This window comes from Papaver somniferum, chromosome 9 (assembly GCF_003573695.1).
Source record: "Papaver somniferum cultivar HN1 chromosome 9, ASM357369v1, whole genome shotgun sequence".
In the NCBI taxonomy this organism is placed as follows: Eukaryota; Viridiplantae; Streptophyta; class Magnoliopsida; order Ranunculales; family Papaveraceae; genus Papaver; species Papaver somniferum.
The window spans coordinates 21,937,243-21,951,757 of record NC_039366.1 but is presented as its reverse complement, the minus strand read 5'-3'; the positions used below and the strand labels follow the sequence as shown (position 1 = coordinate 21,951,757).

Here is a 14,515-nt window from a genome sequence, read left to right as displayed (position 1 = left end):
TGAATCTAGAGCTATAAATTATAGATCTTAGTTATAGAAAGTCATATAGGTTTATTGATTTCTTGTTTTTGTGAACTCATTTGGAATGAGTTAGTTTTCGCGTGTTTGTAAGTATACTTGCACTTAGTGGAGAGATAGTGTTTCTTTTAAGGTGGGGAGTTTTGTAAGGATCCTCAAGCTCGTCAACGTTATTAGACCGGTCAAGAGTTGGTTTAGAGATGTTCAAGAGACGATTAAGCCGATAATGACTTGATTAATAGAATATGAACGGTAATTAATAAAAATTAATCTAATAATAGTTCAGGTACGAAACTAGTATCGTTGGATAGATCTCGAAAAGTTATGCGAAGTGGACTACCCGAACGTGTCAATCGGATACCGTACAAAGAAGATATCATCAGTGTTGGGTGAAGGGGAAAAAAATAGTTTTTTTGCATTTAAACCGACCTGGCTGCCTTTATCATTTTTCTAGGTGTCTTAATCATTTTTCGTCATCCTTATCTCCCTGGACCGATTGAAGAGAAAACCATTTCTCTTTTCTTTTTCTTTTCTCTTCTTCTGTGTTCTTCTTCTTCGTCTCTTTGTCGATCTCAGTCTCAGAGATTTGAGTGTTTCGTTGTGTGAGAATTTTTGTAGACCTTGTTATCCAGGATGATTAGATGAAGAAACTAGGGTTAATCTAGTTCTGCAATTACAGAGAATGGTAAGTTTAATTAGGGTTTCGTGTTTGATAGAAATTTGTTTATGATTTTGAAAAAATAGATAGATTATATATGGGTTTGTGTTTGATTGAAGTATAAATGGTTATATAGGGTTTAATTTTAGTTTCTCTGTTAATCGAATCAGAAATTAGGGTTTATAGAATTGAGTTGCTGGTGTACAATCTCAGATGAAGGAGATGATTTAATTGGTGGTGATTCGTGGAAGATTATAGGTTGTTAAGTCTAAGGTTGGTGACTAATTTGGGGTTGTTGATTTAGACTTTTGCAGAAGACAAATTAGAATCAGAGTTTTCTATAGGGTTTTGAAATTGGGGAAGAACAAAGGAATTCATGGAATGAAGATTTGGTTGTGGTTTAGATGTATGATGAATTAGAGGGAACTGAGTATCTGGTTTAATACTTTTTGAACGGTTCAGCGCTAAGGTCACTTTTTGAACGCTGAACCATTCAGCGCTTTAAATTTCAGACGTCAGATCAAATTTTGTGATTTTGTGATCAGTGTTATTTTTGTGATTTTTGTGAGCGCTAGGTCACTTTTTGAACGCTGAACCATTCATCGCTTTAATCTCGCTGCTAGTTGAACTGCGAGCACATGCTAGGAGAGAGAACTAGTGTTAACTTTTAGACCACACTTTTTTTTTGAATTGCAACACTTAACTGCCAATCTAGCAGCTCAATCTAGCTCATGGGGGTTAGCCTTAGTTGCAGATTCCGATTGAGACTTTGACCAACAATCGGAGAACCCACCGATTCTGTGAAAACCATGATTCAAAAACTTTTCTATGAAGCGAGCAAAATAAAAACAAAAACAAAAACCAAAAAGGTATTTCTCTAATGAACTGGAGCAAAGATGTGATCCTGACTCTCAACTAAATCTCAGAAGCCGGACAATCATTTTACAAAAGATTGGGTAGATTGGTGAAAATTTTGGATTATTCCGTGAAAATGGTATAGAAACATAAATATACGTATGGAATTTAGAACTCTTGGGGTCTGATTATATCTTAGATTGGCAAAGTAGGAAGGAAAGTGATGGTCTTACCGAAGATGAAGACATATTAATTCGTTCGAGAATTACAAGATCACGTCCAGGCCATTTCGTACGTCGTTTTTCAAAGGTTCCTCTGGATTACTCACTTCGTTCGTTCTTAGAAGTTATTTACTTAAATCCACCACGAATGAAGATATATGTTCAAGGTTCATTGGTTAACTGTCCGCCACTCGCAAAATATTTGCATAATACCAAGATTCTGGATACCACGATAAAGGAGAAACGCGTTCAGCTTACTCTTTGGGCTTTGTGGATGGAGACTGTATATACTGGAACTGTGGAAAATTCCTATGTTTATAAATTTAAAATCTGCGTAGTTGCTTGCGAGTTACATATTGTTTTCATCCAAACATGTCGTTGCGACATTTTTTTTATTATCCACAGTTGTGGTAAATGGCTGACTGATTGGACCGACCAAGCGAAGCGAGGGAGAATCTTTATATGGCCATTTTTTTTTGTAAATTATAAGTCATCAATTGACACAAAAAGATAGATTTGGTGTCCCAAACCTTTTTCAATCAACATTGAAAGGACTAAAGAGTCCCTCCATGTTTCCATTTCTCACTATAACTAGTGTAAATACAACACAAAATAAAGGGTAATCACGTAAATTTCGTGGGCAGAAAAAGAACACGGAGGTTGGAAATATCTTAATTGTTGAGGGGAAGTTTAGTAAAACCCAAGGTAAAGTGACCTAAAGGTTGCAGAATCGAATCCCGGTCACCTCTTTTCTTTTCTTTTTCCTTCTTTGTTCTTCTTTCTTTCTCGGCCATGAAACCGAGAGAGGAGATCGAGATGAAGAAGGAAATTGAGCAGAGAAGTTAGGGTTTGTGTCGAAATTGAAGAATCATAGTATGGGTTTCGAAATCATGAATCCAAATCTAAATTTCTGATTCTAGCTCAAAGAAAGAAAGGTGTTGGTTATGAACCCTCGAGTTGGTCAATTCCAGTTGGGATTTGAGAATAATCGAAAAGGGGATTTTGGGTGTTCTTGTTTTGAGATTGAAGGTACGATTTCAATCTTATTTCTTAATGTTTATGTAAAAAATAGCTGCAAATTGATCAACGTTACAGGTACATGTTAACTCTACCAAAGATTAACTTTCTCACCATTACCTGTTTGAGTAAATGCCTACTATTTTTCAGTTTAATGTTCATGTTTGAAAGGTAAAAAAATTAGCTTTTGATGTCAGAACATCAATTATTTGTTTCCAGACTGATTAATCCGAGTAAGTTTAGACTTGAAAGTGAGTCATCAAGTGGTTCCATGGAGAACTTGGTTAAGGCTTATCTTGGTTTCGATGGTGTAAAATTAGATGTTCTTCCTGGTAGGGGTAATTGGAACCTAGGAATCTAAGCATCGATCAATTTCACTATGCTACTGTAGATGCTCATGTTTCATTTGAAATTTGTAAGAAAATTCAAGCATGGAAGAACAAAAACAGAGATTCTTGTTAATTTTAGTGAAAATGAGGTTGGACTACGTTTACTGGTTCTTATTTGGTTAATATTGATGGTGGTGAATATTATACTCAATGGAAGAAAAGTATAGTTTCTTCTTTTCGTAAGTGTTTTCTATTTGTCTTCTAGGACAGTAGGACTAATTGGTAAGTAGATGATTTCATTACTTAAGCGTTATTGATCATTCAGGAGGTTTTCTCACAGAATAGAGGTTCTGCTTCCCTATTTGTTTAGCATTGATGTAAGTTAATATGTTATTCTTTCAGGAATTCATATCCTTACTAATTGTATTAAAGGAGTTCTTATCAATTTACTATTTTGTGTTCCAGATATTTCTGCTACCAAAATAGTTTTTGAGCAGTTGATACCCTAGGGGGCTTGTATCTGATGTGGACTATGTTAAGGTTTGTGTCTCTTTTTCTTTTTTCTCTCAATTCATTTCCTTAATGTATATTTAACAAAGCTGTTAGATATTTGGCACACAGCAAATGCAGAATGCCAGAACCCCACTCTTTCTATCTTCTTTATCCACTTATTAATTTTCCTGTTACCTCACTAGATCAAAAGGTCCCTTAAGAGATGTTTGGGTTGAACCATTTCATAAGAAAGTTGAACTAATTCATTGGAAATATGACTGCCAAAGAATTCCTGGTCACCTGAAAACTAGCTAATGCGAGTTCATAATGTCTCTCATTTGTTGTCAGTATTGCCTCATGGCCCTCATCCACTGATTTTAATCACAAGTGGTAGTAGAGTTATGTTTTAGGTAGTCAAGAAACTCATTTTTAACTACTCATCTTGGTCGGTGCAAGTCTGATCAAGTTAAAAAAAATTAATGATGCATAAGGTTACCAAATTAGTTCCATTGATGCCCTTGCCATCTACTGATACTCTCCATTACTCTTTTACAAGACTTTTTTGCCAATTCTAAAGGATTGACTCGTCCTCTGAAGACTACAGGTTCATGAGGAAAAAACTGTATTGTATTTTCCTATGAAAACTTGACGGCTTTTGGTTTTTAAAGTACTTGCTACACATTTGGCATTTCCACTTGCTAGGACTTGTATGTTTGGGCTGGGAGTCTAATTTTATTTCCTTAAGTTCCTCTTTTTGTTTCAATGAGTATCAGCATAGCGCTACATGTTCATTATCTTCGTCTCCATTCTCCAGTTCTGTTGTTTTTTCCCTCATGAAAGTCATCTTCAATGATAAATAATTTGAATTCATTTCTTTTCCAGGATTTTTTCTCTGTTGCCCCCTTTGTTTTTTTTCCAACAAATTGTACATGTTCCGATCTTCTCTTGTTGTTGTTCCTGTTTCAGCATAGAGCTCCTACAGTGGGATCTGCTCCACTAAGAATCTGACTTATATGATATGTAATGGTATAAGTCTATACCTATAGTATATTAATTTGGATGATAGATTTTCGCAATCAGTTTTGTGTCTGATCATATTTATTTCTTTTAATTGCAGGCACTCTCTTCTGTTTGTTTACGGATCACTGCCAGCACATGGAGGCATATTTACTTGGATGATGCTGATGCCAATTTCGTACCAGGACCAGTGGCATCTCGATGTTGCGGATTGCTGGGATATTCATTGTTTTCATCTCCGTTCTCCACTTCTGTTGGTTTTTCCTCGTGGAAATAATTTGAATTCATTTCTTTTCCAGGCTTGTTTATATATTCCCCCTTGTTTTTTTTTCCGACAAATTGTACGTGTGATGATTATGTCTTGTTGTTGTTTCTGTTTCAGCATAGAGCTCTTACACTGGGATCCGCTCCACGAAGAATCTGGTATAAGTCTATACCTATAGATAGTACAATAATTTGGATGATAGATTCTCGCGATGAAATCAGATTTTTGTCTGATTAAAACTAAATGAAGTCATATTTATTTCTTTTAATTGTAGGCACTCTCTTCTGTTTGTTTACGGATCTCTGCCAGCACATGGAGGCATATTTAACCGGGATGACGCTGATGCCAATTTTGATGCAATCACGTAGTGGTGTCGTTTCATCAGGTTCTTCGGACGACCCTCCCGCCGTGGCAACGGTTATACTAGCATGGCCACTTTTTTTGTAAATTGTAAGTCAACAGTTGATATAAAAAGATTGGATTTGGTGTTCCAAACCTTTTTCAATCAACAATGAAAGAACTAAAGAGCCCCTCCATGTTTCCTTTTCTCACTAAAACTAGCATAAATGTAACACAAAATGAAGGGTAATCGCGTAAATGTTTTGGGCAGAAAAAAGGACACGGAGGTTGGAAATAGTTTAATTGTTGAGGGGCAGTTTAGTAAAATCCAAGGTAAAGTGACCTAGAGGTTGCAGGATCGAATCCCGGCCACCTCCTTCTTTTTTTTTCCTTTTTTTTTCCCCCTTCTTCTTTCTTCTTCAGCCATGGAACCGATAGAGGAGATCGAGACAGAGGAGATTAATGGAACATGATTGAAGATAAAAATGATTGAGGATAGAAATTGAGAAGGATTCGAAGTAGAAGATGTGAATGCTGCCATCGATTAACAACAGGAAGAATGGAAATGGTCGCTTCTGTTTGAAGTGAAGAGTTAGGGTTTTGCAGCGGAATTCGAAATTAATTGAAGAATTAAATCCAGGGTCTGAGAATTTGAGGGTTTTTCTGACTCTTGATGTTACGGAGAAGAAGATGTGGTTCTCTGTTAACAGAGAGAAGGGTTGAGGAACTCAAATCGGTGATGTGGAAATCAGAGAGATGGGTTCGATGCTGTTACCATAGTGATAGTCAAGGGATGGGGCTGTTGTCAAATTAAGAGAAGAACGAAGATCCTGGGTTGTGTAATTTATGGGTTTTTTTCAGAGAAGATAATGGAGATGCTGTTGTGTAACGACGGGGGTTGAAATTGAAGAACTGAAAGTGAAATTAATCTTAGTTATATTGGGATTTCACTTAATTCTGCTAGATCAGTGCTTGATCATATACAGGTAGTAAGTAACTCATATTTTGTTTAGTGTTGGTTTAAATTTTTGTTGAATAATTTTGTTAAACATGATGGAATTGTGTGATGATCATAGGGAGATGATTTGCATGTTGTTATTATATCGATACAAATCTTAATGCGTATGAGATATCGACTGCTCAGGCATTGTTGACACAAATAAAAGGGTTGTGGCTTCCACTTTGGGATGGTTCAAAGTTTCAAACCATTACAGGATACACATTCTGCTTTTGCTTGTATTTTTTTTCTTTTTTTCCTGTTAGTAATGGGGATTGCATTTCATCGGCATTCTAATCTTAGGTAGATCCAGTTGGTGGGTACCTTTTTTCAGCTCATGTCTTCTAGATATATGCTTTGAGTTTGTTGCCAGCACGTAATCTTAATCTGGTGAAATGGGGAATATAAGAGTATTAATTTGCTTTTGGAAGTTGAATGAATGTGTATGACTTTCAATCTTAATTTCTGATTGAGTGCTTAGCTGATTTGGAAAAGAATTTGATGAAGAGAGGTTTAGATTTGGTTATATAACATGGAAAACCCGAAGATAGTCTCCCTTCAATTGCAAAAGCTTTTGGAACTCACGCAGTTAATAGATATGTTAATTTATAAATGATATTGAAGAGCAATTCTTTTGCGATGAGTTCTTTTGTGTACTGCACACTGCTCTATATGATTCGTCAAGCAAGCTTTTGTTGATTGAGGTATAAAGAAATTTGTAGTTAAGAGTTGCTTGTGGAAACACTAGTCAAAAGAGGTTTGCAAGGAGTATCTCTACTCTCCGAGGAATCCACATCCACCAGTCGAAATCCTACAAATATGAAGCTTGAGCTTGCTTGGGGAAGTCCTATGTACCATGTCGATGATCTCCCTTTTAATCCGAGTAGTTTACCTGACATATATCCCCAATTTTGTAAGGTACGTGAATCTAGTACATTCCAGTGTTTTAGAAGTTACATTTGTTTTTGAAGTTAGATGAGGTTATACTCAACACGGTATCTGCCATGATGAATCAACTTGCAGTCTGTTGAATCCAAATGTGCAATTTGTAACTGCTTTAAACTTCTAATGTCAGTTGGGCCACTTCCCAGCACTGATCTTAGCAAAATTGGGGGAAGTCCTTTGCTTGACCAGCTTGGTGTAATTCATGAAGCGGCGAGTTAATGTGCACCTTTTTTCGGTTATAATGTATTGCTAATTATTAAGATGCAGTAGTTTCTTGGTACTTTATTATACCCAATAGTGTACCTGAATGAATCAGGAAAATATGAAGTGTGTCAAATTAATTAAGGATTAGAATAATCACAAGACTCTCTCATTCTCTGTTTTGTGAAATGCAGGCGAAAAAAGAAATGGGTTTCGCGGGTGGTGAAAGTGCAGCACTGGGCAGAGTATACAAGTATTTCTGGAAGAAGGTAGGAGTTTCAGATTACACAAATATCTGTTGCGTTATTAGAGAGGATAAAAGGGTTTAATGGAATTGAAGATGGGCTGATAATGTGTTGTTTTCTTTTGATATATCAGGTTGAACCTTGAAAAATCTTTAGTCCATTTCTTTAATATAGTTAGCTAAATAAATCTCAAACTTGTGTAGGATTTTGCTAGGTCCTGATCACTTAACAAAATTCTCTCCATGCCAGATGAAAAGGATAGGCTAGCAGAGTCTACATATTGGTATCTTACTGTCTTCATTGGGCCGACCGGGAGGACCTTTATATGGGGTTGTTTTTTTTTTTTTTGTAATCAGTTGACACAAAAAGATTGGATGTGGTGTCCATGCTTAGTTTTTTTTTTCGTTCGACACAATTATCCCTCCATTTTAATCTAATTACTATAATTCCTTGTGTATCTTATTTTTTAGGGTATACTTGGAAAGCAAACTTTAATATAACATATTTAAAAATCCGTGTCTTGAAATTTTACAAATTTTATCTCGTTGGAAAGGTTATTAAAAAATATACGCAACGAGTACAAACAACAATATCAAATTTAGAGTTTTTACGAAAAATTCGGAGGTGTTTACTATTTTAGGCACAATTTTAGAAAATTAAATTTATATCCGTCATGCAAACCATCACAAAGGATGCATAACACATCATGCAACCATATTTTGGTTTATAGATCGACTAATTTTTCGTTTCAGGAAAAGAAATACCTTTACTCTGTTTTAGAAAAAGTGATACTTTCGCTCCGTTTTAGAAAAAATGATACTTTCGCCCCTTTTCAGAAAAAGTGATACTATCACTTTTTCTGAAAAGGGGCGAAAGTATCACTTTTTCTAAAACGGAGCGAAAGTATCACTTTTTCTGAAACAGGACGAAAGTATCACTTTTTCTAAAACGGGGAGAAAGTAGTCGCAGACAAACCCCATATTCAGATTCTTCTTCGGTCGGCCCTCCCACTGTGGCAACGGTTGTACTACTAGTATCTTCAACAATCATTCTTCCAAAATCTTTAAAGAAACATGGGTGATTATCTTCAACATAGCCGAACGACGTTCTTCCGAAATCTTTAAAGAAAAAACTTACGAACATGGGTGATTAATTGGATTAACATAATCTTTTTTGGATATTTAATTATTTTTTTTTGAAGCATAAGATTTATTAAGATTAGGATGAAATTACACGGGGGTACTTTGTGCCTACAGAATCTGCCATTACAATAGGACTAATACACGAAGGTGTTATATGATCCCAGATGGTTGTCGATAGGTTTGCTAATGCGATGTCGTCCGCCGCTTTGTTTTCTAGTCCGTCTGCTGCCTGATTCCCTTCCCTGTAATTGTGCTTTACGGTGAAGTGTGGAATTTGGGTCATTCTAGATTTGATTCCCACTATCATATTGATTAAGTATCAAGGTGGTTCGGTTGTTGAGTTTAAAAATCTTATAAGGTTTTCCGAATCCGTTTCGAATTGTACTTTTGGCCATTCGCGCTCTGCAGCCGTTCTTGTCGCGATAAGCATGGCCCAAGTTTCTGCGGTGAGGGCGGTGGTTATCCCTAGAGGTTGTGCAATTTCTATGATTGTGATAATTTCGTCGATTCTACAGATGATACCCGCTCCTGCAAGACCCGGATGACCTCTAGCCGCCCCATCTGTGTTGATTTTGATCCAGTCTGCGTGAGGTTTGCTCCATCCCACTAAAATTGTGGTTGAGCGTGGGTTCATGTGCGCAAGGTTTGTAGATAATTCCATACCAGGTAGCACCGGTGGGAGGTTGTGTTGAGCCCATGTATATTCCTGCTGAAGTTTGATAGCCATTTGCATTACAGTTGTTGGGTTTGTTTGCTTTTGGTTGTATATTACATCATTTCTGGCTAACCAAAGGGACCAGAAAAGAAAGCAGAATGTTGTAGTGGCTTCATCTCGAGTTTTTGTTTGAATGAGCTGGGTTGTAGTTGTTTGACGGTTTACGGATGAAGCTATGCCTTGAAGGGTGTTTTGTGTAGTGGACATTCGGGGGAGCAGAAGGTTCCACGAATCTGTAGCGACCGAACAATGTAGTAGGATGTGCGTTGCTGTTTCAGGATCTGACTTGCATTGGGGACATAGATTTGAGTTGGTAAGGTGAATTCGGTTAAGGATTTGGAGGGTTGGTAGCCCTTCATTAAGTGTTTTCCACAAGAAAAGCTGTATTTTTGGTGTACATGGTAATGTCCAAAGGTAGTTGGATGGTGGTAGTGGGTGGTGTTGAAGCAAATCCGGAGTGTCTATTAGGCATTTGTATCCTGAAGCCGTTGTGTATTTCCCTGATTTTGTGAAAGGCCAAATTATTTTATCTGGCAGGTTCTCTGGTGGGAGGTGAAGGTTGACGATTCTCTGTACTGTGGGTGGGGGAAGGATATTCAGTTTTTCATGGTAACAAGACCTGGTTAAAGGGTCAAAATATCAGCGACTGATTGTATGGGATAGCAGATAGAAGGGTCAATGTTATTTTCAATATGTGGGATCCAGTTTGCTTGGATCGGGGTATTTGAGTCGTTTCCTATTTGGTGGAAGAGGTGTTTTTTCAAGGTGGGTATGAGGGAGGCCATCTGTCTCCATTGGGGGCTTATGGAAGAGGGGGAGAGGGATATTTTGAAGGATGGGTTGATGTTTAAGGTATTTTTCATTGTAAAGCAATGCCACTACCGAGTTTGGATTCTCATGGATGTTCCAGATTCTCTTCATAAGGAGGGCCTGGTTATGCTCTTTGCTGCTGCGAATTCCCAATCCTCCTTTGAATTTAGGTTTGATGAGCTTGTCAAAGCCTATTGGATGTAGCTTCCTGACGGTTGAGTCGTGTCCCCAGAAGAAATTTCTTGTGATGCGATCTATTTTTTGGTGGATATGTGCCGGAAGCATCTGTGTTTGCATAAGATGATTGGATGTAGGTGTAAGAGAATGTTTTATGAGTACCAGTCTTCCTACCTGTGTTAAACATTTGGTCATCCATCCTTTTGCCTTGCGAGCCAGTCGCTGAAGGAGGGGGAAAAAATGTGTTGAGATATTCTCCCTTGTTTAAATTGCACTCCTAGGTAGGTGGGTGGGGTTGAAGTTGTTGGCATGCCGAAAATTTCTTGTAGGTCATCTACTTGTTGTTGGTCGAGCTTCCGATAGTGAATTATCGTTGATTTTGAATTGTTAATATGTTGAACTGCTGAGGTGCTATAAGCATGGAGTAGTAGCTTGAGATGATTTGTGCCTTCTGCGGTTGCTTTATAGGTTATTAGTAGGTCATCCGCGTACATGAGATGCAGGATTGGGGGAGCTTTTTGTGAAATACGGAGCCCTTGTATCTTTTTTTGCATTTATATATTCCCCAAATATGTTGACAGGATTTCCGCACAGATAATAAATATATAGGAAGAGAGGGTATCCCCTTGCCTTATTCCTCTGGTGGGGGTAATGTATTTGTGCGGTGTTCCATTGATGTTGACTGAGTAGGTTACTGTGGAGATGCATAGCATGATGTAATCCACAAAGATTTGCGGAAAGCCTAGCTTGGTAAAAGCTCGTTTGATAAAACCCCAGTCTAAAGAATCGTAAGCTTTTTGTATATCAAGCTTGAGCGCTACTTTTGGGTCCTTGGTTCAGTTTGATGATTTGATGTAGTGGAAAAGCTCGTCGGCGATTGCAATGTTATCATGGATTGATCTTTGGGGAACAAATGCACTTTGATAAGGTCTAATTATGAAGCGGAGAATATGTCGTATGCGATTGACTAGTATCTTTGATATGATTTTGTATGAGACATTGCATAGTCCTGTTGGTCTATACTGTGATGGTTTAGAAGGGTGTTCTACTGTTGGGATTAGGGTGAGGTTGGTGTGGTTCATGAGCGGGTGGATGTTAAGGGAGTTGAAAAAGCTACGCACCATATCAATAAGTTGTGGTCGGTTTGTTTCCCAGAAAACTTTGAAGAATTTGCTAGTATAGCCGTCAGGTCCTGGGGCGCGCTCTGAGCCAATGGAAAAAAGGGCTTGTTTGATCTCCTCGGGGGTTACCTCCATTGTAAGGAGAGAACATTATTGGGGAGTTAGCCTTGGGGTGATGTCTTCAAACAACTTTTCATCGATCGACGTACTTGGTGTTGTATATTGATCTGTGAAATGATCAAGCATAAGATTGATGATAACCTGTTTATCATGGATCCAATTATTTTGTTGATCTTGGAGTTGTTGAATGTTGTTACAGCTTCGATGAATTGTTTCTTTGGTGTGAAAGAAAGTTGTGTTGCGATCTCCCATTTGTAGCCATTGTATTCTTGATCTTTGTTGCCAGTAGGTTGCGTGGCAGTCTATCAGGGTGAGATGATCTACACGAAGCTGCTTTTCTACAAGAAGCCAATGATCTAGAGTTGGTCATGTTTGCGTAGCACATTGATGTTGCGCCTGCTTGATTTTAGCCGTCGATTTCTTGATAAGAGTGGGTAGATGGCCGAAGTTAATTTTACTCCACTCCATCAAGGTTTCACTGGTTGAGAATAACTTCAGTTAAGTGAGGGTCTGAATCATGTAATATGTCCCAAGCTGAGTTTACCACTTGATGTAATTGAGGGTGAGATAACCACAGATACTCAAATTTTTAATTCTTGTTTCCTTGCCAGTCTAAAGCTTTTGTTTGTAGCAGAATTGGTGCATGATATGAAGCAATTCGTGGTAGATGTGTGATTGCTGCATGTGGGTTGGAAATTCTCCAATGTTGATTGGGTATAGCTCTATCGAGGCGCTCCTGGATATTGTCCTGGCCTTGCTGGTTATTTGTCCACGTGTAAGGGTCTCCTCGGAATCCTAAGTCTAAAAAACCCATCTGGTCGATTAGATTTAGGAAATGTTGAGTCTGAGCATAAGTGATTTGTCTGCCGCCCTTCTTTTCCGATTGATCCATGACTTCATTGAAATCTCTGATTAGAATCCATGGAGTGGTACTGCTGGGGAATAAAGTTGGGAAGTCTTGCCAAAAATATTTCATGGCGAGTGGTTGTGGTGGTCCATATATGCCGGTGCATATCCAAGGTTGGCCTGGGGAAGGGGGGTGACGATGGCGTGAATATAGCTTTGGGATTTCTGGAGGATTCGTAGATTTACATCATTATTCCACATGAGGCAAAGTCCTCCTTTTCTGCCAATTTTAGGGACGGAGCAATGATTCTGGAATTGAAGGGTTTGAGCGATACGCAATATTTGATTGTCATTGGCTAAAGTTTCGGATATAAATAGGATGGTGGGTTTATACATTGAAATTAGATCTCTCAAGTGTTGCGTTGCCGTCGGTTGGTTAATGCCTTGACAGTTCCATGCCAAGATAGACATGGTGAGGGGTTCGAAACTCGCAGGTGAAGTGCACCTAGAGAGATTGGTAATGGTAATGGGTTTTGGATAGTTAGGATATTTGTTTGGGTTTTTGAATTGGCTTAAAGAACGAAGGTTTTGTGTGTCTGATGGTAGTTTGGTATTAGTGTGAAGTTAGTGAAGGTTGTTGATGCAGCAAAGGAGAAAGATAGCAGTAGCTTAATAAGCAAAAGTTGGATCAATTAAAATTACAATACATATAACTGAAAGGTGTGCTTTATAATGCAGCACTTACAAGGAATATTACAAGAGATGGAAGATGGAGAAATGTTAACTAAGTTCAACTATTACAGAATTGATAGACTTATTACACATTTAACTCTTCTATTGTGCGCGGATTGCAAACAGAACTACAAACTAAAATAGCAGTGATAAAGAAAAATAACGTCTTGGAAGGGAGGATAAAAAGCAGTACTTTAAGTGGACTTACTTGGGGGCTTAGATTGATCAGAGGAGCTTAGGATTGGATACTGTGGATGAAATCTTCATTTGGACACAAATATTTGGCAGGGAAAAAGCAACTCAAAAAGCATACCAGAAGTAAAAAGGAGAGAACCTCTATTAAGACAACTAAAAACAAGCCCTAAAATGTCACTAGAACTCACAACAAATAGAACAGTATTGAGCAGAATTAGGGTAAGACAGCAGAAACACAACCCAAAACCAGAACAGGCAAATAAAAGGAAATAAAAAGAAGCAAAGGTGAAGAACTCAGTACTATAAACAGAAAATTATATGAAGGAACAAGGATCTAAAGAGAACATAATGTATGCAAGGAATTACCAAACAAGGCTACTATCTCATAAGTAATAAACATATTCCATTTTCGAAAAGAGACACAGAGGATCAAAGAAATGTCACAATAAAAAAAACAGTAGTATACTGCATCATTCCAACTGAAGCAACTACTAACAAGCATAAGAAACTCTTCTACTTATTTCTTCTTCTTTTTTCTTTTTTTTTTAACTTTATTTTTCTTTTTCATTTGGAACAGAGACACAAAGAAGCACAAGATCAAAAACAAAACTGAAAACAGTAGTATACAACATCAATCGAATTGAGGCAACTACTACAAAATCAAAGGAACTCCTTTTAAGAACAGATACACAGAGAATCAAAAATCTGTTACAACAGTTAGAATAGTAGTAAACAACATCACAACTGAGGCTACCACTACACAAGCAATAGAAACAATAGGAACTGGCCAAGATACTACCAGGAGCAGTAGACACAAAAGAAAAGAACACAGACTATTGGGAAGGATATCAAATTCCTTCAAATCAAAAATCCCTAAGAACTCATTTTAAGAGACTTCAATTTAAAACACAAATTAATTACTTCAAATTCAATGAAATCACATATCCAAGTTTTAATTTTCATTTCAGACAAAGAAATCTAATATGGAGACTCCAAATTAGAATACCATACATCAAACCAAGGAAAACAAATCTTATAATAAAGTAGTCTTAACACAA

General features: G+C 37.5%; 1 protein-coding gene across 8 annotated transcripts; it reads left to right on the top strand.

The window, feature by feature from the left end:
* The first annotated feature begins 2,487 nt into the window (after positions 1-2,487).
* LOC113314049 lies at positions 2,488-8,036 on the top strand. Of its 8 annotated transcripts, XR_003342231.1 has the most exons (9): positions 2,488-2,781; positions 3,564-3,638; positions 4,557-4,616; positions 4,708-4,860; positions 4,990-5,030; positions 5,147-5,322; positions 5,483-7,126; positions 7,549-7,623; positions 7,803-8,036. XR_003342231.1 is itself a non-coding variant. In XM_026562825.1 (5 exons), the coding sequence occupies exons 2-5, from the start codon at positions 3,622-3,624 to the stop codon at positions 5,317-5,319; spliced, it is 384 nt and encodes a 127-aa protein (XP_026418610.1). In that variant the 5' UTR covers positions 2,488-2,781; positions 3,564-3,621; the 3' UTR covers positions 5,320-6,391. The 8 variants fall into 8 exon arrangements, 4 of the variants coding, with proteins under 4 accessions (XP_026418610.1, XP_026418611.1, XP_026418608.1 ...); XR_003342233.1 differs by having other exon boundaries at positions 4,473-4,616; positions 5,147-7,126; XR_003342230.1 differs by having other exon boundaries at positions 5,147-7,126; positions 7,803-8,035.
* Positions 8,037-14,515: the final 6,479 nt, after the last annotated feature.